The sequence below is a fragment of the Pelophylax lessonae genome, assembly GCF_965119305.1.
Source record: "Pelophylax lessonae genome assembly, chromosome: 12".
Classification (NCBI taxonomy): domain Eukaryota; kingdom Metazoa; phylum Chordata; class Amphibia; order Anura; family Ranidae; genus Pelophylax; species Pelophylax lessonae.
The window spans coordinates 180,071,326-180,098,214 of NC_138779.1; the positions used below are offsets into that span (position 1 = coordinate 180,071,326).

General features: G+C 45.3%; 1 protein-coding gene across 2 annotated transcripts in view; it reads right to left on the minus strand.

Moving 5' to 3' along the window:
* SCAF1 (SR-related CTD associated factor 1) overlaps positions 1-26,889 on the minus strand; it is a 72,811-nt gene that overhangs the window by 20,719 nt on the left and 25,203 nt on the right. For both annotated transcript variants that reach the window (XM_082273220.1, XM_082273221.1), the window contains exons 4-7: positions 24,153-24,262; positions 18,340-18,470; positions 7,948-8,072; positions 3,599-7,192 (exon numbers count right to left, since the gene is read on the minus strand). In XM_082273220.1, coding sequence (XP_082129346.1) covers positions 3,599-7,192; positions 7,948-8,072; positions 18,340-18,470; positions 24,153-24,262 — 3,960 coding nt within the window. The remainder of the gene's footprint in view (positions 1-3,598; positions 7,193-7,947; positions 8,073-18,339; positions 18,471-24,152; positions 24,263-26,889) is intronic.

A 26,889-nucleotide genomic window follows, 5' to 3' on the forward strand; every position in this document is an offset into this window, starting at 1 on the left:
ACGTCTAGAAGTCTTTTGAAAGCCACCATACATCCCGCAGAAACCACCTCTTGTGGTAGAGAATTCCACAATCTTGTAGCCCTAACAGTAAAGAACCCCCCACGTTGCCTGAGGTTAAAACGCTTCTCCTCTAATCGCATTGTATGCCCCCGAGTCCTCATGCAATCCCTGCGACTGAACAGCTTTTCTTCTAAGCCTAGATCCCCATTGAGATATTTAAAAATTGCTATCATGTCCCCCCCTCAGGCGTCTCTTCTCCAGGGAGAATAAATCAAGCGATTGCAGACGCTCCTCATAATCAAGGTCCTCCAATCCCCTAATTAGTTTAGTTGCCCTTCTCTGGACCCTCTCCAGCTCCAACACATCCCTCCTGAGGACTGGCGACCAGAACTGGACAGAATACTCCAGATGTGGTCGGACCAGAGTTTTATAAAGTGGAAGGATTATAGTCTTATCTCTGGAATACATCCCTTTCTTTATGCATGCTAATATTCTGCTGGCTTTGGCAGCTGCCGCTTGACATTGCATGCTGTTGCCTAGTCTATCATCCACCAAGACTCCCAGATCCTTCTCCATTTTTGATTCTCCCAGGGGTTCCCCTCCTAACGTGTATTGTGCTTTTATGTTGCTAGTCCCCAAGTGCAAAACCTTACACTTCTCCACGTTAAACCTCATTTGCCAAGTCGTTGCCCTCTCCGTTATTTTGTCGAGGTCATACTGTAGGATATCTCGATATAAATACAGCTGTTCTGTGAAACCCTCAGAGGCTTGTTAGAGAATCTTAGTGAACAAACCACATCATGAAGGCCAAGGAACACACCAGACAGGTCAGGAATAAAGTTGTAGAGGAGTTTTATAGCAGGGTTACGTTTTATAAAAAAAAAATCCCAAGCTTTGAACATCTCACGGAGCACTGTTCAAATCATCATCGGAAAAAGGAAAGAGTATGGTACAACTGCAAACCTATCAAGACATGGCCGTCCACCTAAAAACGGACAGGCTGGGCACGGAGAGCATTAATTAGAGAAGCAGCCAAGAGACCCATGGTAACTCTGGAGGAGCTGCAGAGATCCACAGCTCAGGTGGGAGAATCTGTCCACAGGACAACTATTAGTCATGTACTCCACAAATCTGGCCTTTATAGAAGAGTGGCAAGAAGAAAGCCATTGTTGAAAAGAAAGCCATAAGAAGTCCCGTTTGCAGTTTGCGAGAAGCCATGTGGGGGACACAGTAAACATGTGGAAGAAGGTGCTCTGGTCAGAGGAGACCAAAATTGAACTTTTTGGCATAAAAGCAAAAATGATGTGTGGTAGAAAAATAACACTGCACATCACCCTGATGCTTTTCTTCAACAGGGACAGGGAAGCTGGTCAGAGATGATGGGAAGATGGATGGAGACAAATACAGGGCAATCTTAAAAGAAAACCTGTTAGAGGCTGCAAAAGACTTGAAACTGGCACAGAGGTTCACCTCCCAGCAGGACAGCAACCCTAAACATACAGCCAGAGCTACAATGGAATGAGTTAGAGCAGAGCATATTTATGTGTTAGAATGGCCCAGTCAAAGTCCAGACCTAAACCCAATTGAGAATCTAGGGCAAGACTTGAAAATTGCTGTTCACAAACACTCTCCATCCAATCTTACAAAGCTTGAGCTATTTTTCAAAGAAGAGCAAAAACTATACTCTAGATGTGCAAAGCTAGTAGAGACATTACCCAAAAAGACTTGTAGCTGTAATTGCAGCAAAAGATGGTTCTACAAAGTATTGACTCAGCAGCCCGGAATACAAATGCACGCCAAAACTTTTCAGATATTTTTCAGAAAACTTTGAAAAACATTTATCATTTTCCTCCCACTTTACATTTATTTGCCACTTTGTTTTAGTGACAAATTTGCCTGAAATCTAGGAGCCAGCTAAAAAAGTTAGGAGTCAGTTTTTTTTTAAAACAACCAAGCTTTATTTAATAAAACGGATACTAAATTTACACATAAATACGACTAGAACCCCACTCTCCTCTATAGCGCAATTGGATGGAAACAGACTGTCTGTCTCTTTCCATCTGCTGCCATCTGATCCGATCCACGGGGTGGATAGAAAATAGAACCACCATCCGTCTGTTTTTGGCGGACAGGATCAGATGGCGGTAGATTACCGCTCCATAGAGGAGAATGAAGGGTCCGATCAGGTCTGCCTGAAAAACTGACAGGTGGACCTGATCAGACAGCCCGTGTGAAAGGGGCCTTCGGCTGTGGCATGGCGATGAGGGGAAAAAAAAAAAAGTAAATATATAATTTTTTTAATAATCATAATTGAAAAAAAAAAAAATTTTTTTTTTTTTTTAAATTTAAAAAATAATAACCACACTCCCTATCCACTTACCTTTAAGCAAAGGTAAGTGGACAGGGAGATGAAGCCTGCAAAAACTTCCCTCTCATCTCCTCTTAGGAAAGAGATGGGAATGCATTAACAGGCAGTGGAAACAGTCATTACTCCCGGCCACCACAAGAGGGCGCCAGTTCCCCAGCCTCTCTCATCTCACAGAAGGAGGCCTAAAAGCCGGGGGCCTCAATTTTCAGATGACGCGGAAGTCCGTGTACTCGGGGAGGAGGTGGAGGCGCAAAAGGGACAGGACACCTCCTGCAGGGCACCCCAGGTCACTAATTCTAGTCGCAAATGCGACCTGGCGCCCGGGGTTTGTCGAGCCCTGGTCTACTCTATCACATAAAATCCTAATAAAATACATTTACGCTTTTGGTTGTAACGTGGAAAATTTCAAGGCTTATAGATACTTTTTCAAGGCACTGTGACTAAACCACTTTTCAGTTTCATAGATTATATTTAGGAACTCTATTCATGAGATATCGGAGCTTAAGGAGTTCTTAGGGCTGAACAACTTCTGGAGCCACATTTACAAAAAATACAACAGGAGCTGTAAAGAGCAAAGGTGGGAAGAATACGGAATACACAAATGTCCCATGTTGACAAGAATTGAAGCAGAGACTTGAAGTTAAAGTAGCCCAAGTCATATCAGAAACCTAGGGCTGACATTGAATTTTTCTGGGCAAACTTTTTCCCAACTCTGGGCAGGCAAAAAAAAAAAAAAAGTGTTGGCATGCAGTGGGGCTGTGCCTGCACTGCACAGGCTAACCGCTCATTTTTGTTTATGGGAGAGGAGAAGGGAGCTATACTTACCTAAACCTACAATCTCCCCAGTACAAGACCAGTCTGGCACCCCTGCACTCCAGAGGTCTTGAGTTGTAGAATGTTCCTGATGTCATCAAGCCCAGAGAGGGCTCCATAGACCAGGAACAATCAAGTGCTGGACCATAGGGAAAGCAAAGAGCTCTGGTGGAACGAAGGATTCAGTGACTATAAACTTTCTCCACACCCCTAGCCAAAACAAGCAGCTGACCAATGAAGTGGGGGTACAGACCCACTGCATAGGAAAACGTTTTCTTTTTTTTTTGCCTGGAGTTGGGCTTTAAACCTAGAAAAACGATTCCCTTATTCCTTGATATGCAAGTTAAATAGCCTTATAAAAATATATTCCTAAAGATATATAAAAAAAAAAAAAAAAAAAAGGAAAAATCAACTCACATGCTAAGACCCCACTTGTGGTGCAGTCCACACCTGACTGGAGGTTCCATGGTATCGGTGCTGGGGGTGGTGGGGGAGGAGGCGGTGGACGGGATGCCTCTTCCTTAGCCTCAGAAATACTGTCAACCACCAGGTCAGTGATTCTTTCTGAGTCTATTGGGAGCTCCTCGGGCAAAAATGAAACATCTGGAGTCTTACAGCTACTGTCTACAGTCTGGGAATCAGGGGTGAGCTCTTGTTCATTGGCTGGCTTAGGAGGACTTGGAGGTTTCACTTTAATCTCTGTTTTCTCGGTGTCAGACCATATTGATTCTTCTTTGGGTTCAATTGGGCTTAATATCTCCTGACTACAGCTATCTGCTTTTGACTTCTTTAATGAGGCTTTTGTCTTCAGTTTCTTCTTTTTCTTTTCTAAAGTTCCCTTAGGTTTAACAAGAGTCCCTGCAGCGCCAACAGGCTTCGTTTTCTTAACACCCGTTTTTGTTTTTAAACCTTTAATTTTTTTAGGTCGTAGAAGAGGTTCTTTGACATCAATGGATTCAAGTTTAGGTCGACTACTCTTAATATCAGTTATCTTTTCATCAGATTTTAGGAACGGGGAGCGGCTTTCTCGGTCTCTGCTGAATTTGACTCCAATAGATCCAGCTTCTTTGACAGTTGTGGTGCTGCTTACACCTTCACGGATCAACACAGCCACTTTAGACTGAAGTTTTACTTTCCTAGTGGAGCTTCCTTTGCTCTCTTTATGACTTGCTTTAAGTTTCTTTGGAGTTTTATCCTTGTCAGAACGAATTTTATCTCGGTCTAACTTCAAGGGCTCAGGTTCTGGATCAGAACATTCTTTAAAACGTTTTTTATACCGGTCGCGGCTGTCATCTGGGTAAGCTCTTTTTCTATCTCTATCTTTAGAAGCTCTCTGTCGGCTTTCCCTTTCTTCGTCTACCCGCTTTGTTGTAAAGTCCATGGGTATCCTTCTTTTGCTGGAATCAGACTTCATAGAATGTCTTTCATAAACCCTGTTCGATTTTCCGTCACGGTCATCAACAGTTTCCCGGTCAGAATAGGTGTCAAAGCTCAGTCCTTCCGAATCATACAGAACCTCTCTCTTCCCAGAAAGTTCAGGAGTACGAAGCAATTCTTCACGATCTAGTTTCTCTTCCGGGTTCACAGTAATAGTTCTCTTTATTGTAAAAAGATCTGCATTATTGAGCTCTTGTATTGAGGGAGGTACCACCGAGCGGCTGTCTCGTCGCCTCCTTTCCAAGAGTGGAGGAGGATTGTCAATCTTGGGTTCATCTAATGTGTGCCTGGGCCTTGCCTTCTCCTTTTCTCTCCTATCATTTGAGTGCCGAGAAGATCTTCTATCTCTATCTCTGGACCTTGAACGTGATCTTTTCTTCTTTTTCTTCCCATCTACCCGATGCTTGTCCTTATGTTTATCTTTTCGAGACCGCTCCATACTGACAGAACGTGACCACCGGCGTCTCTTCTCCTTTGATTTTGATCTGCAACTTTTTCTCCTTTCAGCTGAAGGACGAGAAGACCCTACAGCAGACAAGCTAGTGCTAATGGAAGGTGACCAAGAGCGTGACCTCCTACGTTCTCTAGAACGTGAACGAGAAACCTTACTGCCCTTATAAGACCGTGACCTAGAGCGCTTGCGGTCTTTGTTATCTTTCACTTTTTTTGAACTAGACCAGGTGGTGGTAGTAGTAGTGGTAGTAGTGGCAGCAGTTCGTGGTTCCTTGGACCTTTTCCTTTCCCTGGATCTTTTTCTTTCACGTTTGGACTTTTTGCGACTATGAGAGCTAGATGGAGAGCGAGATTTGGAGCGTTTCTTTGATTTTGGTGGAGTCTCCGATTTCCTACGAAACCTCTCTCTGCGTTGGTTTGTAATCTTTCGTCTCAAATCCAGTCCCTTCCATCTGTTGTCCATCTGATTTTCTCCAAAGTCAATCTGCAAAGCTCCTTCTTCATCTGAATCTGCATGCAGAGAAAGGAAGTCGTCGCCTTCAACCATTCTAAGTGGTCTGTCCAAGACTCGACATCGGCTCCGGAACACAGGCACAGGGCTAAAACAATCTTCATCTGGCTGGACTATCTCCCCTTCTTCAATTTCAGAATCATATTTCCGATCTGAATCATCATCCTCATGATGATCTCTCCTTTCAGATGAATGCCTCCGTTTATGCCGGGATCTTGATTCGCTTCCAAGCTTGGCAATTTTTTCTAACCGTAAATATGACTTCATATCAGGCTTGGCAAGTGATTCCAGAGAAACCTTTATTTCAACCTTGGACGTTGATTCGGCTTCGGATGAAAAGTCAGTTTTCCTATTAAAGTCCATACCTGCATCCACTGTAAATACACGCCTTATAGGCTCTGCTAATGCTTCTGTCATACTTGTTTCTTCAAGTGTTGAATCAGCAACTGGTGGCTCTGGAATACTTTTCTCCTCTGGAACGTCTTGTGACACCTCATCTACCTCCCCTTCATCTGGTGTGTCCATGTCTATACTGGAGCTAGGACTGTAGGGTTCAAAATCTAACTTTGAAACATCCTTTGAAACCGAGTCAGAACGTTCTTTAGAACCCTTCTGCTCAGCTTTGTTACTTTCCACTTCAGTACTTCTCTCATGCTCATCATTTAGTAGGCCTTTATCAGATTCTACAGATTGAAAATCTTCCTTTGTTTTCTCAGAGCCCGGAATGTCTTGGCTCAAACTGTTTTCATCATAAATACCAGCCAGCGCTTCAGAGATTCGACCTTCGGGGTGAGTCTCACTCCCAATTTCATCATCATCATCATCATCATCTTCATATGGCGAAGGGCTGTGTTCAGAGGAACTTGGATTGGAGCCAGTGGGCTCAAACGGGTCATACTTTTGATCTTCCTGGTCATCTGTTTCCTTCTCTGGGGAGTCTGCATAAATATAGTCTCCATTCACATTTTCCTCATCTGTGGGGTGGAAAGGGTCATAAATATCTAGATCCTGGGATTGGTTTGACTGTACCCCACTGCCACCTGCAGAAAGCATAGGGTTCTGGGAAAAGGAAGAGGAAGAAGATGAAGAGCCACTATCTTTTTCTAAAGAGCCATGAGATGGAGTATGCTGGCTGTTTACTGTGGAGCTCTCTCCTCCAAGAGGTCTTTGCTGCCCACCTGTTACCCCAGTCCCATTTCCCAAAGCTAGTCCCCATGACTCTAATGCATTAGGTGTACTTTTAACTAATGTATTGTCATTTATTAGACTAGTCCTCTCCGTGCATGTGTCATTTTGTATCCTATTTGCAGAGAAGGCATCCAGTGGACCTTTAGTTGTCCGGTGAATTCCAGGGAGCTCAGGTGCTACTGAAGCATTTACATGGCGGGAAGTTCTGTTTGCAGGTTTTTGGAAAGTACTATGTATGTTCTGTTCTGAACGAGAGTTTGCACTCATTGGAGTTCTATTCCATTTTCTGGGTGTACATGGGTTTATGTTGATATGAGACATAGGAGTTCCAAAGAATTCCTCAAATCTTGAAGGCCTTGATGCTGTCTCTCGGACTGTTGATTGTCCTTGTGTGAACTCCTGCCCTGAGGTACTCAGGCACGCTAAAAGAGAGAAAAATATATATTTTTAAGTTTTCATTTTTTAATTTTAAAAAACTTTTTTTCCCATAAAAATATTTCCAATATTGATGGTGAGCTGACAAGGGGAGGGGACAGCTTCTCGACAATGAGACATTTGGGGTCTTTTAGATACCCAATGCCCCCCCTGTTGTCTATCCTAGCACATCAAGCAAAACATGTGCCTGACTGACTTGTCTACCTGGCCAGAGCTGCAAGATTTGACAGCATTGAGAACCCAGAAGCACTCAGAACTAAGTTATTATGGGCTCTCCACAGGGGGGGTGAAGTGATTAAAGTTGCTCTGATCTTTCTCCAATGAACACCAGCCCAGGGCTTCAAGGATCATGTGGGGACACATTCCAGCCTTGTACAAAAACCCTTCGATATTACAGCCAAAAACTAACCATTTTAAACAAGCTAACATACCATGAGCTTGTTTTAACCCTTTTAATGTCATGACATGTGGGACACCTCATCAGAGAAATGGTTAAACTGAACAAGGCATCGATCAGTTTTCTTGTTTAGGCTATTGCTCTGTTGTGTTTTAGGTAATGTGAAGTTCTTAAACCTTCAAAGTTTCTACGCAAATACAGACTATTGGAATGCCCACATTAGGCTTGGAGGCACTTCCCCAACACTGGGCTGTGTCAAAATCTACATAGGTGGGTATAGTTTACTAATCATTACTTAGATTGTTTTATTAAAAAAAAAAAAAAAATTACGAAGAAAAAATATACCCGATTTTTGAAATCTCCGGGGTCTTGCTCTTCTGAAGATTCTTGGCAGGACATTGGAGTAAGCGCTGGCATCCCCGATATGAATCTCTGCAACCAACTCAAATTCATCTATGCCTTCTTCAGCACTGAAAAGGTGGAAAAAAAAAAAAGCTTGTGTTATATAAATGTAAGACTGCTAAATTTAAAAAGCAATTTCTGCTGGCTCTAGGCACTACAAGGCCTTGTTCCCACAGTGCAAACTATACCTTAGGCCTGTACAGGTGTTCTGTGCATCCCTGTGCAGACAGTCCCCTTGATGTCTATTGGGACACAGCTGCTGCGTCCCAATATGATATCCATATAGGTGCGACTACATGTACCCAAAAGCAGATGGTGAGTCTGAGGTCATGTACGGTGTTGTCCCAATAGACATCAATAGGGCTATCTTCACAGGGATGACCTGTGCATCCCCGTGCTGGTAAACATGGCCTTGCAAAAGCATATGGTATAATACAAGGGTGAACAAAGCCTAAGACAACACAATATTTTTATTACAAAAGCATAAGTGGAAATAAATTGTGATTCTCTAAGTTCAGCTTAGAAGAAAAAATAAATCCAGCCATTTCAGTGCAGCAAACACCGATGTTCACACCTGTATGTTTGCCTAGCTAATTAAAAAAAAAAAAAGTTAGAAGCTTTAAGACCGTATTCACTCTACTCAACTGTGATGTGTTACCTCTACGTCTTTATGTGCATTGTGGTAAAGGTAGCTCAATCTTTTTGCATGGGCTGTTGATGCACCACAAGTCAGGCTTTATTTTCCTGCAGGACTTTTTCACCACAGCAGCACAATACGGATCACATCTGTGCATTGTTGTGCACTATGCTTACTGGTGTGTCAATGAAATGTATTGCAATTCCGTGTGTACCATTTGTTATCATGCGTTGCAATAATGCACTACATGCACTAAATGTGTTACTACATGTTCTAGCACGCAGGTGACAAACACAAGACCTGTGGGCTGAATCTGGCCCATCAGGCATGGTCATGTGGCCCACAGCAGCCCCCGGCCAGCACCTCTGGCTCTCACCCGCTCTTCCTGCTGTCACTTCTAAACACAGGAACTTGTGTGTTTACAGTGACAGCTATGGTCTCGGCAAAACTCCCGGATCCCTGCAGGCACCGACTGCGTCACTCACAGTGGGGCACAGAGGGGTAGGGCGGGGCCAGATCCGACAGAAGGATCTCCCTGCAAGACGGTACAAGTGATCTGTTACTGGAGCTGAATGCAGAACACACAGGTCCGCAATCTCAATACACAGGGACGGAACTGCCTAGTAGAGGTGTGATGCAGCTTTGGGAAGGAGGGTTGGGGGCTGTGGAAGTGTGGGGGGTAGATCTGTGCAGAGGTGGGGGGATAGGGGGAAGTGGTGGGTGCAGAGGCCAGAACCCAAGAGGAGGGGTGGAAATTAGATGTTGCGCACTACATAGCCTGCCCCTTAACCCTGCACTCTGCATGCAGCACGTCCCTGAACCCTGCACATGCCTGATACAGGGTCATGAAAAGGGGGGTGGGGGGGGTCTGTGATAATAAAAAAAAAAAAAAAAAAAAAAGGAGGGACATGGGTCTCTGCAAGGGCAATAGTGAAAGTGTTTTCTAGGTGTCCTGTTCACACTGCAACAGCTCCCCGAGGTCCTGAGCAGTGCGATGTTAAATGCATACTGTGTGCATTTTCTGCAACAGGAGGGACTGTGAAGTGCACAGGGGGCTGTGATGTGAAGGATCTGAGTAATAGCACCAATGTGACACTCGGACCTCCACTGCAAGAAAACTTTTACGGCCCGGACCCCATGAATTTAAATTCAGTTACCCCTGGTTTAGGTGTTCATCACACAAGAACTAAATTTGTGAGTGATATGCGAGTAACCAAAAGTCTGCTTTCAATGCAGGTAGAATGGTAATTGTCTGCAATGCAACCTGCACAAGACCCTGGTGCAGAGTCGAAACTGGACAGTAGAGCTGCACGATTGTTAAAAAATTGCGATCTCGATTCACCCTCCCTCATTATCTTAAAAACTGCATTTCCTGGATTCATACAGAGCAGAGCTGTTCTCTGCTCACTCACAGCTGTCGAAAAATGAAATAATTTATCAAAATTGCCAAGGCTGGGAGATAACTGTAAACACAATGTTTTACAATGCATCATTTCCTTTTTTTTAGACCAAGGGAATAAACTTCCCGTTTGTAAGTGAGGGCAGTTTAACCTAAAGCGGTTGTATACTGAAAAAAAAAAAAACAAAAAAAAAAACCCTGCAAGACAAAGGCATAATGAGCTAGTATGCATCGCATTTTTAATCAATGCATTCCTATGGAAAAAAGGATGACAATGGATGTTTTAATCTGCTTCCGTCAATATCCCTTTTTTTTTTTTTTTTTTTTTTTTTTTAAACAGATGAAATCCCTTTTTTTCTCGTTAAAAAAAACGTATCGGACGAAAAACGGATGTAAAACGGAAAAACTGATACATTTTGACGTGACTGAACTGATGAACTGAATGGACCCTATGTGTGAAAGGGGCCTAACCAAACTAAAACAGTTTATTGAACATAATAAGAAACATAAAAAATGTGTATCAAACCTCCACCAAATAACATGGTTATTAACTAAAAAGAAAAAAAAAAAAAAACACACACTGGGCCCACGAGCACCTCTGATTATGCGAAATATCCGTCCTCATTCCAGATTGGGATATCAATCATGTAGCCAGCTCACTAAGCAATAATTGAAATTCATCATACACATTTGTAGCATGATTGCATCCCTTCTGGGTGATGACAGTTTCACAGACACAGGTTACTTGTTTAGGGAGGTGATGAAACAATTGCTTGTTAGAGACAGGAAGTGCAGTAGAAGAAAAGAAAAGAATTGGAATTCCCCGTTTGTAGAAGGGTATTACTAGCCTACTATGGGGAGGGGAAAGGTTCTGCAGAGTCTCAGAGGTAGAAAATAGGATATCCGTGAAAAGATGTACTTCGCTAAGGAGGCAATAGCACTGTACGTGGTCTCACTGAGCTCTGTGAGAGCTGCAAAGTTCCAGGTGTGCCTCCAGATTGAGCTAAAGCTGATCGTGACCGTATGGTGGGTGTTTTGGCAGGAAGTCCGTGGGTGGTGCAGTGACAGCTGTGTTTAAACAGAGGATGGCGGATGGCATCTTACAGTTAAGTTAGCTGGGCATACACAGTCGGAAGTAGAATCAAAGTTATCTTCCTACCCTCCTCCCCGCTGTGTGCACAAGCAGTGTCTACTAGAGATCGATTGATTATCGGCAACACCGATATATCGGGGGCCGATATGCACTTTCCCCGATATATCTGTACCAGCCTTTGGATTTACCGATATTTTTACGCGACGTCATTGCGTATGTTGCGCACACGCGTTCTGCCTTCTAACAATGCCTCCCACACCTGCGCGGCCCATACAGGACACCATATCACCGCACGCTGCTCACGTTCTCTGCCTTAAGACCACCTCCCACGCCTCAGACAGCCTCATGTTACAGCCAGCTGCAGTCTGGTCTGGTCACGGTGCCAGACATCCATCCATCCACCCACAGGCCCTGGCCTCAGCCACCCACCGCAGGTTGCCAGCCATCAGCCATCCGACCCACAACAGAACAGGGTTCCAGCGAGCAAAGCAAACCAGCCACCTAGATGACACCAAGTCAGCCACCCGCCACCAGTGACCACGCAGTGTTCCAGCAAGCCATCCACCCACCCACCACAGGGTGTCCCTGCAAGCCAGCCAGCCACCCACCACAGGGTGTCCCTGCAAGCCAGCCAGCCACGCACCACAGGGTGTTCCTGCAAGCCAGCCAGCCACGCACCACAGGGTGTTCCTGCAAGCCAGCCAGCCACCCACCACAGGGTGTTCCTGCAAGCCAGCCAGCCACCCACCACAGGGTGTTCCTGCAAGCCAGCCAGCCACCCACCACAGGGTGTTCCTGCAAGCCAGCCACCCACCCACCACAGGGTGTTCCTGCAAGCCAGCCACCCACCCACCACAGGGTGTTCCTGCAAGCCAGCCACCCACCACAGGGTGTTCCTGGAGCCTTGTGCGCATGTGCGGGATCCACGGCGGGGACAGCGGAGTCGGGCGCAGGCGCACTAGGCAGAGACGCTGGAGGTGCAGAGGTTCACTCGTCCTGAGGGGAGCTTCACTTTCCAGGGGACACTGAGTGGGTACAGTGTGGGATCTGCCGGAGGTGCAGCGGATCGCTCGTCCTGAGGGGAGCTTCACATTCCAGAGGACACGGAGTGGGTACAGTGTGGGATCTGAAGAGGCCATACAGCGGAGAGGAACCTACATATGCCCAGCACTTGCTGTACCATGTGAGTGCATTTCATATTGATTCATTTTCCTTTAATAAAAACTATAATACACTAGGTTGGATGTGCACCTGGTTTTGTTTATCTTTAGCCAGCCATCACAGACTGTTCCTGCAAGCCAGCCAAACAGCCGCCCACAACGCCAGGCGTCGGCCACCAGCCCACAACGCTAGGCGTCGGCCACCAGCCCACAACAGGTGGTGCCAACAAGAAACCCACACTGCCAGGCGTCAGCCACCAACCCACAACAGGGGGTGCCAGCAAGCAACCACCCACACTGCCAGTCGTCAGCCACCAACAAACAGGGTGCCAGCAAGCAACCACCCACACTGCCAGCCAGCAGTCAGCCACCAACCCACAACAGGGTGCCAGCAAGCAACCATCCACACTGCCAGCCAGGCGTCAGCCACCAACCCACAACAGGGTGCCAGCAAGCAACCACCCACACTGCCAGCCAGCCACCAACCCACAACAGGGGGTGCCAGCAAGCAACCACCCACACTGTCCGGCGTCAGCCACCAACCCACAACAGGGGGTGCCAGCAAGCCACCACCCACACTACCAGGCATCAGCTACCAACCCACAACAGGGGGTGCCAGCAAGCAGCAATCCACACTGCCAGGCGTCAGCCACCAACCCACAACAGGGTGCCATAAAGCAACCCACACTGCCAGGCGTCAGCCACCAACCCTCACTGCCAGGCGCCAGCAAGCAACCCACAACAGGGTGCCAGCAAGCAACCCACACTGCCAGGTGCCAGCAAGCAACCCACACTGCCAGGTGCCAGCAAGCAACCCACACTGCCAGGCGTCAGCTACCAACCCACAACAGGGTGCCAGCAAGCAACCCACACTGCCAGGCGTCAGCCACCAACCCAAAACAGGGTGCCAGCAAGCAACCACCCACACTGCCTGCCAGGCGTCAGCCACCAACCCACAACAGGGTGCCAGCAAGCAACCACCCACACTGCCATCCAGGCGTCAGCCACCAACCCACAACAGGGTGCCAGCAAGCAACCACCCACACTGCCAGCCAGGCATCAGCCACCAACCCACAACAGGGTGCCAGCAGCAGCAGCAACTTCAGCAAGCCATTTTTTTTTATCTTTTTCTGTCTTTCAAATTGAAATGGAGATTGATGAGGAGAGAAAAAGTAAAAGTGTAGTCTGGGACTATTTTTCGTCTCAACCTTCTCCAGGAAAAGCAGCAGTGTGCAAAACATGTACAAACATCATAAGCATGGGATCAGTAACTGCAAAAAACAAAAATACGTCAAAATCTTTGGGCCCATCTAAGAGTTCATCATATTGAATTGTATCATGCAGCACAGAAAAAACAAAATGAATATCAATAAGATTTTGATTTAATACCTCCTCCACTATCCCAGGCAACAATAACAGATATGTTTGTGAAAGAAAACAGGAGGTCACTGTCTAGATTCAGATGGAAGATCCCAACTGCTGGACAGAGTAATCAGAGATGATTGTCACTGACAACCAGCCATTTACAATGGTGTCTGACTCAGGATTTCAGCGGTTGATGTCCATACTTGAGCCAAGCTACACACTGAAGAGTGAGAAGTATTACTGAACGAAATGCTGGCAAAGCTTCACCAAAAGGTCGTTGACAAAGTAAAGGCTATGCTGCAACCAGAGAATGCTGGCAACTCACTCTTATTCACAACGTACTGCTGGTCACAAACCGAGTCAGAGTCACTAATCATTCTTACATGCCACTTCATTGACAGCGGATGGACAAAAAGGCAATTGGTGTTGAATACAAAAGTGATGCAAGGATCCCACACTGAGTACAGTAGAGAAAGGTTTCTAGGCATGCTTGAAGAATGGGAAATCAAGACCAAGTGATGCTTGCGCAACTTCAAGACAGTGGAGCAAACATGCGGAAAAGAATGAGGCTTGCTGATATGTCAGACCTCTGTGTCATGGCACACAACCCCCTCCAACTTTCAAATGATGGTCTGTCAAGCCAAAGAGCTTTGATTGATATATGTTTTGAGAAGCATGAAGAGATTAAAAATTTTGTGCTGGCAAGTCTTTTGAATCCTTGATACAAGAACTATGCTCTCACTTCTGATGATGTATTGGCTAAGGCAAAACAATGGCTGACAGAAGATATTAAACAGGAGATTCCTGCCGAAAAGACAAGTCCAGAACACTATTTTTGTGAAGAGCAGCATGCTGCAAAAACAAAAAACAGACAAATGTCCAAAAATACGTCAACAAACAGAAGAGAATCTTCATTGTGGTCGAATTTTTTCAGTGTTTTCTTCTGAATCTGCAACTATGAGCCTGGATGGTGAACTTCTTCTGTCAATTACTGCTTCTTTCAAACAGAGATGAAGTCATCCTCTTCAGTGGTGGAGAGAAAATGAGGCACGCTACAAAAGACTTGCTTCCCATGCTAGAAGATACCTCTCTCTCTCTCTGCACCTGTTCTCCACTCCTCCTGAGCATGTTTATGAAGTGGCAGCATTGTATGAACAAAACAGAAGTCCTTAAACAGGTGACCATGGACATGCTGAAATGTTCTGCTTTCATTATAATATTGTTCTACTTAACTGGGAGTATTGAAAAGAGTAGTGTCCACTCCAATCCACTGTCTAGCATTATTTCTAGCAGTTTTGCATTGACTGCTGTAGTTTCAGTTAGTGCCCTACTGCAGAGGTAGTCCACTGAGTGACTCCAATCCAATACACTATCTAGCTGTTGCCTAACTTTTTTTCTAGCAGTTTTGCACTGACTGCAGTAGTTGCAGTGAGCGCCCTTCTGCTAAGAGTCCAATCCAATGTCTAGCTGTTGCCTAGCTTTTTTGCACTGACTGCTGTAGTTGCAGTGAGTGCCCTACTGCAGAGGTAGTCCACTGACTCCAGTCCAATCCACTGTGTAGCTGTTGCCTAGCTTTATTTCTAGCAGCTTTGCACTAACTGCACTCCAGTGCAGTGATTTATTGCAGTGAGTGAGTGCAGTACTGCAGCAGTTTATTATGCATTTCATTAATGCACAATCAGATGATGTGAAACTGATGTCCCAAGTGCACTTTTCCTATCAGTTTTCATGCAGTTAAGGTGTGAAGAATGTTAAAAATGTTAATAAAGATTAACATGTTTATTAACAGATTTGTGTTGAAATTTGTGTTTATTTTGCAAAATTTTAAAAGTGTGAAAATATCGGCCGATACCGATATGCGATTGCCAAAGTATTAATATCGGCAACGAAAAACCGATATCAGTCAATCGCTAGTGTCTACCCATCAGCACAGTGATTCCTAGTTAATGGGTTCCTCAGCTATCGTCGCGGACCTGCTGTGTTCCTTGCCAATCTACCGCCTGTGATCCATTCTCTGAATTCCTGGAGCTACTAGTTCCGTCTGTCCTCCCCCCTGTGATAGAAGCATTGTCACGGGCAGTGGGTGATGCATCCCTCGGCTGACATGTTTCACCTGCTGTTCGTTTAAGCAGGCTTCTTCAGAGCCTTAGGGGCAAAGACACTATCAAATTGCCCTGCATGGGGAAGATGACATTACCTCTTTACCAATGCATGTTGATGCTTTAGATCAGTTGAAAATATGACACCCGTTTAGGTTTCTAACTGCTCAAACTGCAGTCTGTTGATTCTAAGTTTATTGATTGGTCAGAGATCTTCAGCAAAATGCAGTGTAAGCTACAGGGAGAGCAGAATTATTAGGCAAATGAGTATTTTTGAGGATTAATTTTATTATTGAACAACAACCATGTTCTCAATGAACCCAAAAAACTCATTAATATCAAAGCTGACTATTTTTGGAAGTAGTTTTTAGTTTGTTTTTAGTTTTAGCCATTTTAGGGGGATATCTGTGTGTGCAGGTGACTATTACTGTGCATAATTATTAGGCAACAAAAATCAAATATACAGTATACCCATTTCAATTATTTTTACCAGTGAAACCAATATAACATCTCAACATTCACAAATATACATTTCTGACATTCAAAAACAAAACAAAAACAAATCAGTGACCAATATAGCCACCTTTCTTTGCAAGGACACTCAAAAGTCTGCCATCCATGGATTCTGTCAGTGTTTTGATCTGTTCACCATCAACAATGCGTGCAGCAGCAACCACAGCCTCCCAGACACTGTTCAGAGGGGTGTACTGTTTTCCCTCCTTGTAAATCTCACATTTGATGATGGACCACAGGTTCTCAATGGGGTTCAGATCAGGTGAACAAGGAGGCCATGTCATTAGCTTTTCTTTTATACCCTTTCTTGCCAGCCACGCTGTGGAGTACTTGGACGCGTGTGATGGAGCATTGTCCTGCATGGAAATCATGTTTTTTTTGAAGGATGCAGACTTCTTCCTGTACCACTGCTTGAAGAAGGTGTCTTCCAAAAACTGGCAGTAGGACTGGGAGTTGAGCTTGACTCCATCCTCAACCCGAAAAGGCCCCACAAGCTCATCTTTGATGATACCAGCCCAAACCAGTACTCACTCCACCTCCACCTTGCTGGCGTCTGAGTCGGACTGGAGCTCTCTGCCCTTTACCAATCCAGCCACGGGCCCATCCATCTGGCCCATCAAGACTCACTCTCATTTCATCAGTCCATAAAACCTTTGAAGAATCAGTCTTGAGATATTTCTTGGCCCAGTCTTGACGTTTCAGCTTGTGTGTCTTGTTCAGTGGTGGTTGTCTTTCAGCCTTTCTTACCTTGGCCATGTCTGTGTGTCTGAGTATTGCACACCTTGTGCTTTTGGGCACTCCAGTGATGTTGCAGCTCTGAAATATGGCCAAACTGGTGGCAAGTGGCATCTTGGCAGCTGCACGCTTAACTTTTCTCAGTTCATGGGCTGTTATTTTGCGCCTTGGTTTTTCCACACGCTTCTTGCGACCCTGTTGACTATTTTGAATGAAATGCTTGATTGTTCGATGATCACACTTCAGAAGCTTTGCAATTTTAAGAGTGCTGCATCCCTCTGCAAGATATCTCAATATTTTTGACTTTTCTGAGCCTGTCAAGTCCTTCTTTTGACCCATTTTGCCCAAGGAAAGGAAGTTGCCTAATAATTATGCACACCTGATATAGGGTGTTGATGTCATTAGACCACACCCCTTCTCATTACAGAGATGCACATCACCTAATATGCTTAATTGGTAGTAGGCTTTCGAGCCTATACAGCTTGGAGTAAGACAACATGCATAAAGAGGATGATGTGGTCAAAATACTCATTTGCCTAATAATTCTGCACTCCCTGTATATAGGAAAGCCATATGAAAGGTAGTTCTGCATAGAGGGCAGAAAGGAAGTAGGTTAATTTGTCAGCAAATCATCAAGTGGGAGACATTAAATAATGTAAATCATAGCAAGGTGTTTATTTCGTATCATGTGAATATTCACTACCATGCAGTGTACAAGTAGGTTGTAACCAGTATAATACATGAAACAAGACAAACATTAAACATGAAACAGGGTACCGGCCGGTGCACAAAAAATATTGGGGAATCAGGGGGAAGGAGACAATTTAATTATAATGAAGTAATGCTATATGATTTACATTATTCAATTTCTCCCACTCCATGATTTGCTGACAAATTAACCTACTTCCTTTCTGCCCTCTATGCAGAACTACCTTTCCTATGCATGATTTTTGGTTATGTTGGCAATTTACTTACTCACTACAGGGACACTATCATAGTACCGCTAGTACCTACTCCAATAAAAAAAACACTTTCATACTATATAGGAAAGCCAGTTCAAATTATTTTCCAATTTTGCTAGCGCTCCAGTATATTTCCTATACAAGAAAAACATTATTCCATAAACATCAATGATATTAAATGAGAGTTTCTAAACCAATGGAGTAGACATGGGGGGGAGTAAACAACCAGTGGACGTCTTTTTACCCGGACCAGGTGCATTTTATCATCACAAATTTTTGCAGTCCTGCATGTGCATATTCAGGTATGAAAGACAACAATGACCACAAGTTTCCACAGATAATACACATCCCCAATAAAAAAATTATACTTACTACAAGTCTTCAAAATCTAGACTTTCTTCCACAGAGTGGGGAAGGCGAGACCCTGGTGTAGCTGTATCATACATCTTTTCCATATACTCCAAAGCACTTGTAAAGTTAAACAAATCAGTGGCTTCTGGAATCTATCGAAAACAAAAAGAAAAAATTCCAATCACTAAGGGTCCATTGAATTTGCACTTGCATGTAGAGGTGAATTTTTGTGTAGGAGTGTTGTCACACATCAACCTGCGTTCCTTTGTGTGCGAACATGCGTTTTTATGCACGTTTGCAAAGCATTCCTGAATCTAAGGGGGTATTTACACATAGTGCGGTGACAGACATTGTACTGCACTGTAAAACACCTGTCGCCGCAAGGAGACACAGAAAAAAATTGGATTCCTGTGTCACATTTACACCGCAAAGCAGCCCAGGGCTGCGCTACAATGCAGATATGCTGGATTTTATTGAAGCACACTGTACAGAACAACATGGCTCATCATGCTGCTGTAAACCGCCATGAATGAAGTGTAAAGGCCCGTACACACGTAGCGATTGTCGGACGTAAATATTCAGCCAACATCCGATCGGCCGATTGTCGGCTTGTTAGTATGATGCATCCGACAACCGACTGCGACTTTTCGGCCGAACAGAATCTGGTGTGCATGCTTTAAAATTTTTGGCTAACACCAGAACGGCCGATTGTTCCTCAGTCAGCACAGAATTCGGGCCGACATACAGCAGATGAGCAAGACTGGGCATGCTCAGAGAAGAAAAACACACGGAAAGTTAACCATCACATGACATCACTTCTGCAGTCGGCTGTTGTTGGCCGACAAAATTCGTGTGCAGTCTTTAGCACTTTTCAACCGACAGGACAGCACCGGACAAAAGACGGCCGATCGTTTGGCCGACAATCACTACGGGTGTACGGGGCTTAACTCAAAAAAGTTTAAAAGAAAACAAAAAAAGAAGGGGGGGGGGGAAGCTGCGTGATGCGCTAAATAGCACACCACACTGCCCCTGCTCCCTACCGCAGTCAGGAACAGTCAGCTGCCCGTTCTAGTGTGAATTTGCTCTAAAATTTGAGTGGCTAGGATGAACGGTGAGTAAGGTTTGTTTACCTCTTACCAATGCATCAAAATGCACATGTAGAGCTTACAGAAATATGTCTGGGTATCAGTAGAACAAAAACCCATAATAGTCTACACATCAGTAGTTCTGCACTAACCACTACTACTCATCAGCCTGTGGCCAAGCATGCACAAGATAATTTCTTCAGATAGGGCTGGCTGGCAGTAGAGGTGCCCATTGTAAGATTTTGAAAATGTTACCAAAATAGATCACTAAATTAGGAAATATTGTATTGTATATTTCTATCCAAACCCTGAAAAGATGGAGTTTTGGCACTCTCCTTGCCCACTGTATGTTTACCTACCTACAAAGGTCTATGGGGGTATACAAAAAAAAAAAAAAAAAAAAAAAAAAAAAAGACTGACTGCTTTTTGGGTCTGGAGAACAGACAACATTGTCACTCTACTGACTCATAATCCTCAAATTCATTATTCGAGTTAAAGGAGAAGTACAGCCAAAGCGTGTTTTCAGTAGACAGCGGGCTGAAGTCCACTGACATCACAGAGCCGATCCAGGCTTGGACAAAATCGTGACACTGGAGTCGGCGATTCGCCCACAAGCTTGGACCGACACCTGGCTCAGCCTCTTAGCAAGCAGCTGAGAGCCTGAGCCAGCTGCTCCTGCCCCCTCCACACCCCAGCACTCCAGTAAGCGAGGAGCAGAGTGGTGACTGACAGTCAGCTGCTCTCTGTCCGGGGAGCAGTGTTAGAGTTGGCGAGGGACTGATGCTGCATCCACCTAGGCAAGTATAAAAATGCAAAAACTCAGAATCCCATACTACTTTTGATCTATACTTCCCCTATACTACGGGTTCTCTTTACAGAATGGACCATAAGCAGCCAGAATGCATCATCCATGCATGCCCCTCCTGTCCTGTCAGCTGCCAAGCTGTCAGACTTGCACTGGCTGCTTATGGTCCATCCTGTTTAGGAGAACCTGTTCATTTGGTTTGCATGGGTAAAGTAAAGGTTCACTTTAATGTCTTCTTAAAGTGGTTCTAAAGGCAGGAGGTTTTACATCTTAAGTAAAAACCTTCTGGGTGAAGCTTCCCCCCCAGCTCCCGCTTATGCTTACCTCCGCACTATCTTGATCCAGTGATGTGCATGAGAGGAGCAGCTCTCCCTCTCCCTCCTCGTTTATATAGCAGCAGCAATTGGTTCCTGCTGCTGTCAATCACATCCAGTGAACCAATGAGGAGAGTGAATAATCAATGTCCATTCATAGGAGCACAGCTCAAGAGCGAGCCTGCTTGAATGCCCCCATAGCAGGAGACTCGGCAAGGGGGAGGAACCCGGACCGCTGGCGGGGAACTCGAGAAGAAGAGAAGAGGATTGGGGCTGCTCTGAGCAAAACCATTACACCGAGCATGTAAGTATAACAAAGTTAATTATATATTAAAAAAAATACTTTTAGAATTACTTAATTTACTTAATCACTTTAGGCATAAGTATACTTTCAAATGCAGCCACTTTTTTCTAGAGCGGAAGATAAAATACCTGACTGCACAGTAAATGAAATGAATGTCAAATATCTCCATTTCTGCAGAGACATGGGAAATGTTACATGCTGTGCAAGGTTATTAATGGCTTTTACAAAAAAAGGTTTTAATTTTTTGCAGTACAATGAAAGTGTAGCCAGTAATGTCACACAATACAAAAAATCAACAGTGGGAGAAAGGACATCCACTGTGAGGGCACAAATCAGGCTTTCAGAGCAGAAACAGAACGTTGTGATTGAGTTTCTGCCCTAAAGCTTTTCCCCAGCCAAAAAAAACCCAGTTATACACTTTTTGATTCTCTTCCAAGAAATGAGCAAAATATGGAGGCTGCTCAATCTGACAATTATGCAGATGAGGACTTCTTCGACTTTCCTAACCTGCATTCTTGTTCTGAGTCTTTGTCAGTGAAAGTATTAAAGTTTGTGAGCTATGGAATGTAGCATACAGAAGTTAGGCAGCAAAAACAGACCCAGATTTGCAAAAACACACTACTTCCTTGATGGCAACAGTATCTTGAAAAGTTTTTACTTGCTTAAAGCATTTGTTCTATAAATTTGATTAATTATTCCCTACAGTATCCATCCCGTAAAGGGCAACTACCCTTTGGTAAAATAAATCTCACCACTTCCCTGACCGCAGGAAGGCTGGGCTTTTATTTACCCTTTAGCCACTATCCAGTGATCCTACTGCCGACACGAACCTAGGCTTCTTCTATTCATTCTGCACAATAATGCAGTGGCCCATTCATGTCTATGAGCATCCGGCCTCCATTAGTTGCTCAGAATACGACTATCCCCATAGGGGTGCAGCTCGCATGCATAGAATGAAGAGGAATGGCTAGGCCTAGGTCAGCATTAAAATCACTGGAATGGAGCAGAAGGCAAGTAGGCCCAGGCTGCTTGCAATCAAGAGAAGCAATAGGTTTAAATAACCCTTTCCAGCCTGCAGGGGCTGACCTTTTACCAATTTCTAGCACTGGATACATTACATGAGCCTGGCTATCATGTGATTGGGAGTCTGTCTCTTCAGCTGTCTGTGACAGTGCGGTCACATTGCTAAGGGTACAGAGTAAGAGCTCCCTCCCAACACAGAACAGCAACTGTGGATGTACACACGTGGCAGTTCGGCATTAATGGGATATCGGCACATCATGTATCCCAGCAGTCCATGGGAGTCGCTTAATGCCAAAATCTTGCGCTATTTCCCGACCGGAAATTACACAAACGGGAGGAATTGCTATGGCATCATGCCAAGAGGAAGGAGCCTCACGAGGTGGCATTACCACGCAGGCGCGAGATCGGGAGGTGCATGCTGGGTAGCCAGCTGCACCTAATCCAGGAAAGAGATACAGGAGGGCTTCAGATGCCCACAGTGGACATGGACCCTGCCGAAATCAAGGTATTTATTTAAAAATTAACTGGAAGGACTACACTGTATATACTATAGTAATGTTTAACAGATAAAGTGACCAAAATTGCAGCAGAGTATTTAAAAAAACTGACTTGGGGGACTGTAACTCCGCTTTAACCACTTGCTGTCAAGCTTGTCTATTCAGAACACAATTCTTCTGCTGTGTGGAGGGGGGTGCCTTTCCTCCAATCAGCTCTCACGCAGTTACTGCAGCCTCTCCGCCCCCTCCTCATTGCAGATGAAGAAAGATTTATCACTTTTCTACCCTTTTGAAGGGGTGTAGGCAAGTGAAGTCTGCAGTAGTGATCGACCGATATCGTTTTTTCTTGGCCGATACCGATACTTTGGTCATCGCGTATCGGTATCAGCCGATATTTTCGTACATTTAAAAAATAAATATATTTTTTTTTTTCTTGACAGGTACTCTTGTGGAGGGATCTGGGGGGTCTAAAAGACTCCAAACCCCTCCTCTGCACTTAAAAGCATTCAAAACGCCAAGTTTGGCTGTTTTGAATGCTGTCATTTTTAATCTGGCACCGAGTACCCGGAAGTGATGTCATGACATCACTTCCGGGTTTTCGCATGGAGAACCGATTTGAGCCGAATGCAGCTTTGATCAGGACTTTGGTGGGGGGGTGGCAAATTCCCCTCCTGCTCCTTGTAATGACAGCCGAGCGGCTTCTAAGCTGTATCGGTTGTCATTACAAGACAGCCGACGGTCGGCTATGGACGCTGGTGCCAGGGTGATGTCTCTAGCTGCAGGCATCACTCCGGTACAAGCACTTTCCCGAAATATCAGTAACCTCCGGGGCCGATTCCCATGTATCGGGGAAAGTGCATATCGGCTTTACTGATAATCGATCCCTAGTCTGCAGATAAGTAAAACCTATGTAGGATTTGTTTCATCTCTGTGTATCATCTGAGGCTTTTCACTTCATCGGGTATATGCAAGGGTTTACAACCAATTTAAAACAAATCAGCTTCCAATGTTTCATCTCCATCTCCAGCCTTCTAACCTTATTGCGAACCAGCATTACCACAATTGTCTAATACGGAACTTCCCAACAAGCAGTAATGATAACTCAGGTAATAGCAGTGATCTTATTGACTAGAAGAGGTGTGGTGTTTTTCAAGAATGGCTGACAGAACTTACAAATCTTCTGTCTGATAAGACGCTACACATGTATGCATTTCAAAAGTGTATTTTACTATTTGCCTGAAAATAAAGGTTTTTTTTTTTTTTTTCAAATATTAAACATGTTAGTTATACTTACCTGCTCTTTACAATGGTTTTGCACAGAGCAGCCCTGATCCCTCCTCCTCTGGGGTCCCCCGCCAGCGCTTACAGGCTCCTCCCTCTGCCAAATGCTCCCATAGCAAACCGCTTGCTATGGAGGCACTCATGCATGTTCGCTCCATAAGACACAGAGCAGGGCTCGGCCCGCTCTCAGCTCTGATTAACAGCAGCAGGAGTCAATGGTTCCTGCTGCTGTATCTGTGCCAATGAGGAGAGAGAGAGAGCAAAGACAACCTCAGCTCTCATGCACATCACTCGATCGAGATCAAGCATTTAGAGGGGCTGTGGGGAAAGCTGCATGCAGGGAGGTTTTTTTTACCTTACTGCACAAAATGCAGTAAAGAAAAAGGAAAAAATAAACCTTCTGCCTTTACAAACACTTTAATCCTGAAATTATGAAGGCGCTGATCATATAATAAAAAATAAAATTGTAGAGAATAATAAAAACTGTGTAGGACAATAGTGTCACTAAAATGAAGAAATGCATACATTGCTCTCATTCTCCACACTGAGATGTTTATCTTCTTCTGCATCTGCAAGCCTCTTCACTTGTTTCTTTTTACATGTCTTTTTCAGCTTAGGACATTTTGGTTTGGGATCTAAAATACAAAAAGAAGAAAAATATAATGTATACAGAGAATACAAAGATATTCATGTCCCCTTTGCCCACCATTTACCATTCCTGATATAAATATAAAGAAGATGACCCAAACAACGGAGTTTAGCCCAACCCACTATAAACACATCCAAGTAATAAGCAAAGACCATCTTACAGCAGCGTCATGGGGGCAAAGAGCTGGAGGGGCCGGTGGGAGCAGCGCTCCCAAGAGCTGGAGGGGCCGGTGGGAGCAGCGCTCCCAAGAGCTGGAGGGGCCGGTGGGAGCAGCGCTCCCAAGAGCTGGAGGGGCCGGTGGGAGCAGCGCTCCCAAGAGCTGGAGGGGCCGGTGGGAGCAGCGCTCCCAAGAGCTGGAGGGGCCGGTGGGAGCAGCGCTCCCAAGAGCTGGAGGGGCCGGTGGGAGCAGCGCTCCCAAGAGCTGGAGGGGCCGGTGGGAGCAGCGCTCCCAAGAGCTGGAGGGGCCGGTGGGAGCAGAGCTCCCAAGAGCTGGAGGGGCCGGTGGGAGCAGCGCTCCCAAGAGCTGGAGGGGCCGGTGGGAGCAGCGCTCCCAAGAGCTGGAGGGGCCGGTGGGAGCAGCGCTCCCAAGAGCTGGAGGGGCCGGTGGGAGCAGCGCTCCCAAGAGCTGGAGGGGCCGGTGGGAGCAGCGCTCCCAAGAGCTGGAGGGGCCGGTGGGAGCAGCGCTCCCAAGAGCTGGAGGGGCCGGTGGGAGCAGCGCTCCCAAGAGCTGGAGGGGCCGGTGGGAGCAGCGCTCCCAAGAGCTGGAGGGGCCGGTGGGAGCAGCGCTCCCAAGAGCTGGAGGGGCCGGTGGGAGCAGGGCTCCCAAGAGCTGGAGGGGCCGGTGGGAGCAGCGCTCCCAAGAGCTGGAGGGGCCGGTGGGAGCAGCGCTCCTTACCAGTGATGCTCTGAGTGCCACACATACAGATAACTAAAAAGATCACTGGTGTCATGCCGTTCACTTTGCCATGTAGCTTAGGCCCCGAAATGATATAGGTACCAACAGATAGGAAGCTAATCAACCACAACTCAAGTAACTCCTAGCAATCTCTGGAGTAACCCTGGTTCACAATAGTTGCTATAGATCAGCTTACATCTATAAAATGTGTTAATAATAATAATAATAATAATAATAATAACTACTTTCAGGTCTACAACTTCTCACTTCACTGCTGGAGAGCTCTGCACGTGGAAGTGAACTCACCCAAGAAAGACCTCCAGTAAGAGCACACCATCACTACACTTTGATCTCCCATTGCCCTGTATCCAGGCCACCAGGGACTCTAGCACACAGATATCAATTCCAAATATGCACATTACCAGAGAGATTCTCCTATTATATACAGAGTTCACGCCGATGTTCAGGCAACAGTAACTGTGCATTACCCCCTCAGCAACCAGTCTTCGGGGTATGTGCCCGGATTACCTGAACACATTTTACCTCTTCTAAAATTAAAAACAGGTACACTTTTGCTGTAATGCACCTCAGATAGCCAAACCAATGATGCTGTTTTTCCACATGCACATTACAAAACATGAGTAATGTACATTTGATTTATTTATACCAGAAGGGTTTATTGATTGGATGCTTAAAACTAGAAAATGTTTTCCTTCTTTGTTGCTTTGTTACGTCTTCAACAGCAAAGTGTATGGCCAGCTTTACAGAACTGTACTCAATGACCCAAGCTAGGACACAGAGCGTAAAGTAAAACTCCAAGCAGAGTAGGCTAAAACAGTATGACTTTGTATTTCTACTATTTGCCCCAGGATTTGTAAATCTGTAGCACTGCAAGTTAAACACCTCTGCCCCACTGCACAGTTATGGCACTTTTCCACTGCAAGTACCGGCTCGGCTCCACTCGGCCCTGCTTGGCTCGGTTTGGTTTTCCACTGAATGGTACGGTTTGCTTTTCAACTAAAGTAGTAAGTGGGTGGGATAACAAAGATTCTCTGACCAATCAGTGGCTAGTAGTGACAAACAGTCAAGGCTGCATGCAAAGGATTGTGGGATATGGTACCGGTACGGCCCTCTTGGAACCACAACTGAGGTGGTACTGTTTAAGCGAGCCATACTGTTCGGTTCCATGTAGTGGAAAAGCGCCGCCGTACTGTACCAAACCGTTCCAACATGCGGCACCATGCAGTGGAAAAGAGCAAAAGCGAGCCGAACCGTTCGGTTCCATGCAGTGGAAAAGCGCCTTTAAGCAGGTGACTACCGTAGTTCTTGGTAGAGCAATTCAGCTTCCCAGGTCACCTCTCTGCCTCCAGCCTCAGCACTCTAGACACTCATTCAGTATATTTCCTTCTAGCCAGTGAGCATGAGCAAATCTAGGAAGAAGGAAACTAATGCTAAACCAGATAGGACTAGCCCTACTGACAAGAATATGTGCCTGACCTACAAGAATAGCTGGTCAAAATTAGAAATTCTTTGGCAGGTTAAAACATGTATATCAACTAGGGCCAAAACTACTAATAGATTAAATCGACAACTAATTTCATTTCTTAAAGCGGAGTTCCAGCCATTTACTCACCTGTCCAACGGTCCAGCGATGCGGCCGCCGGAAGCCTCGATCCTCTCCCTCGGCGCCGGCATCACTGCTGTGGGCACCCGGCTGT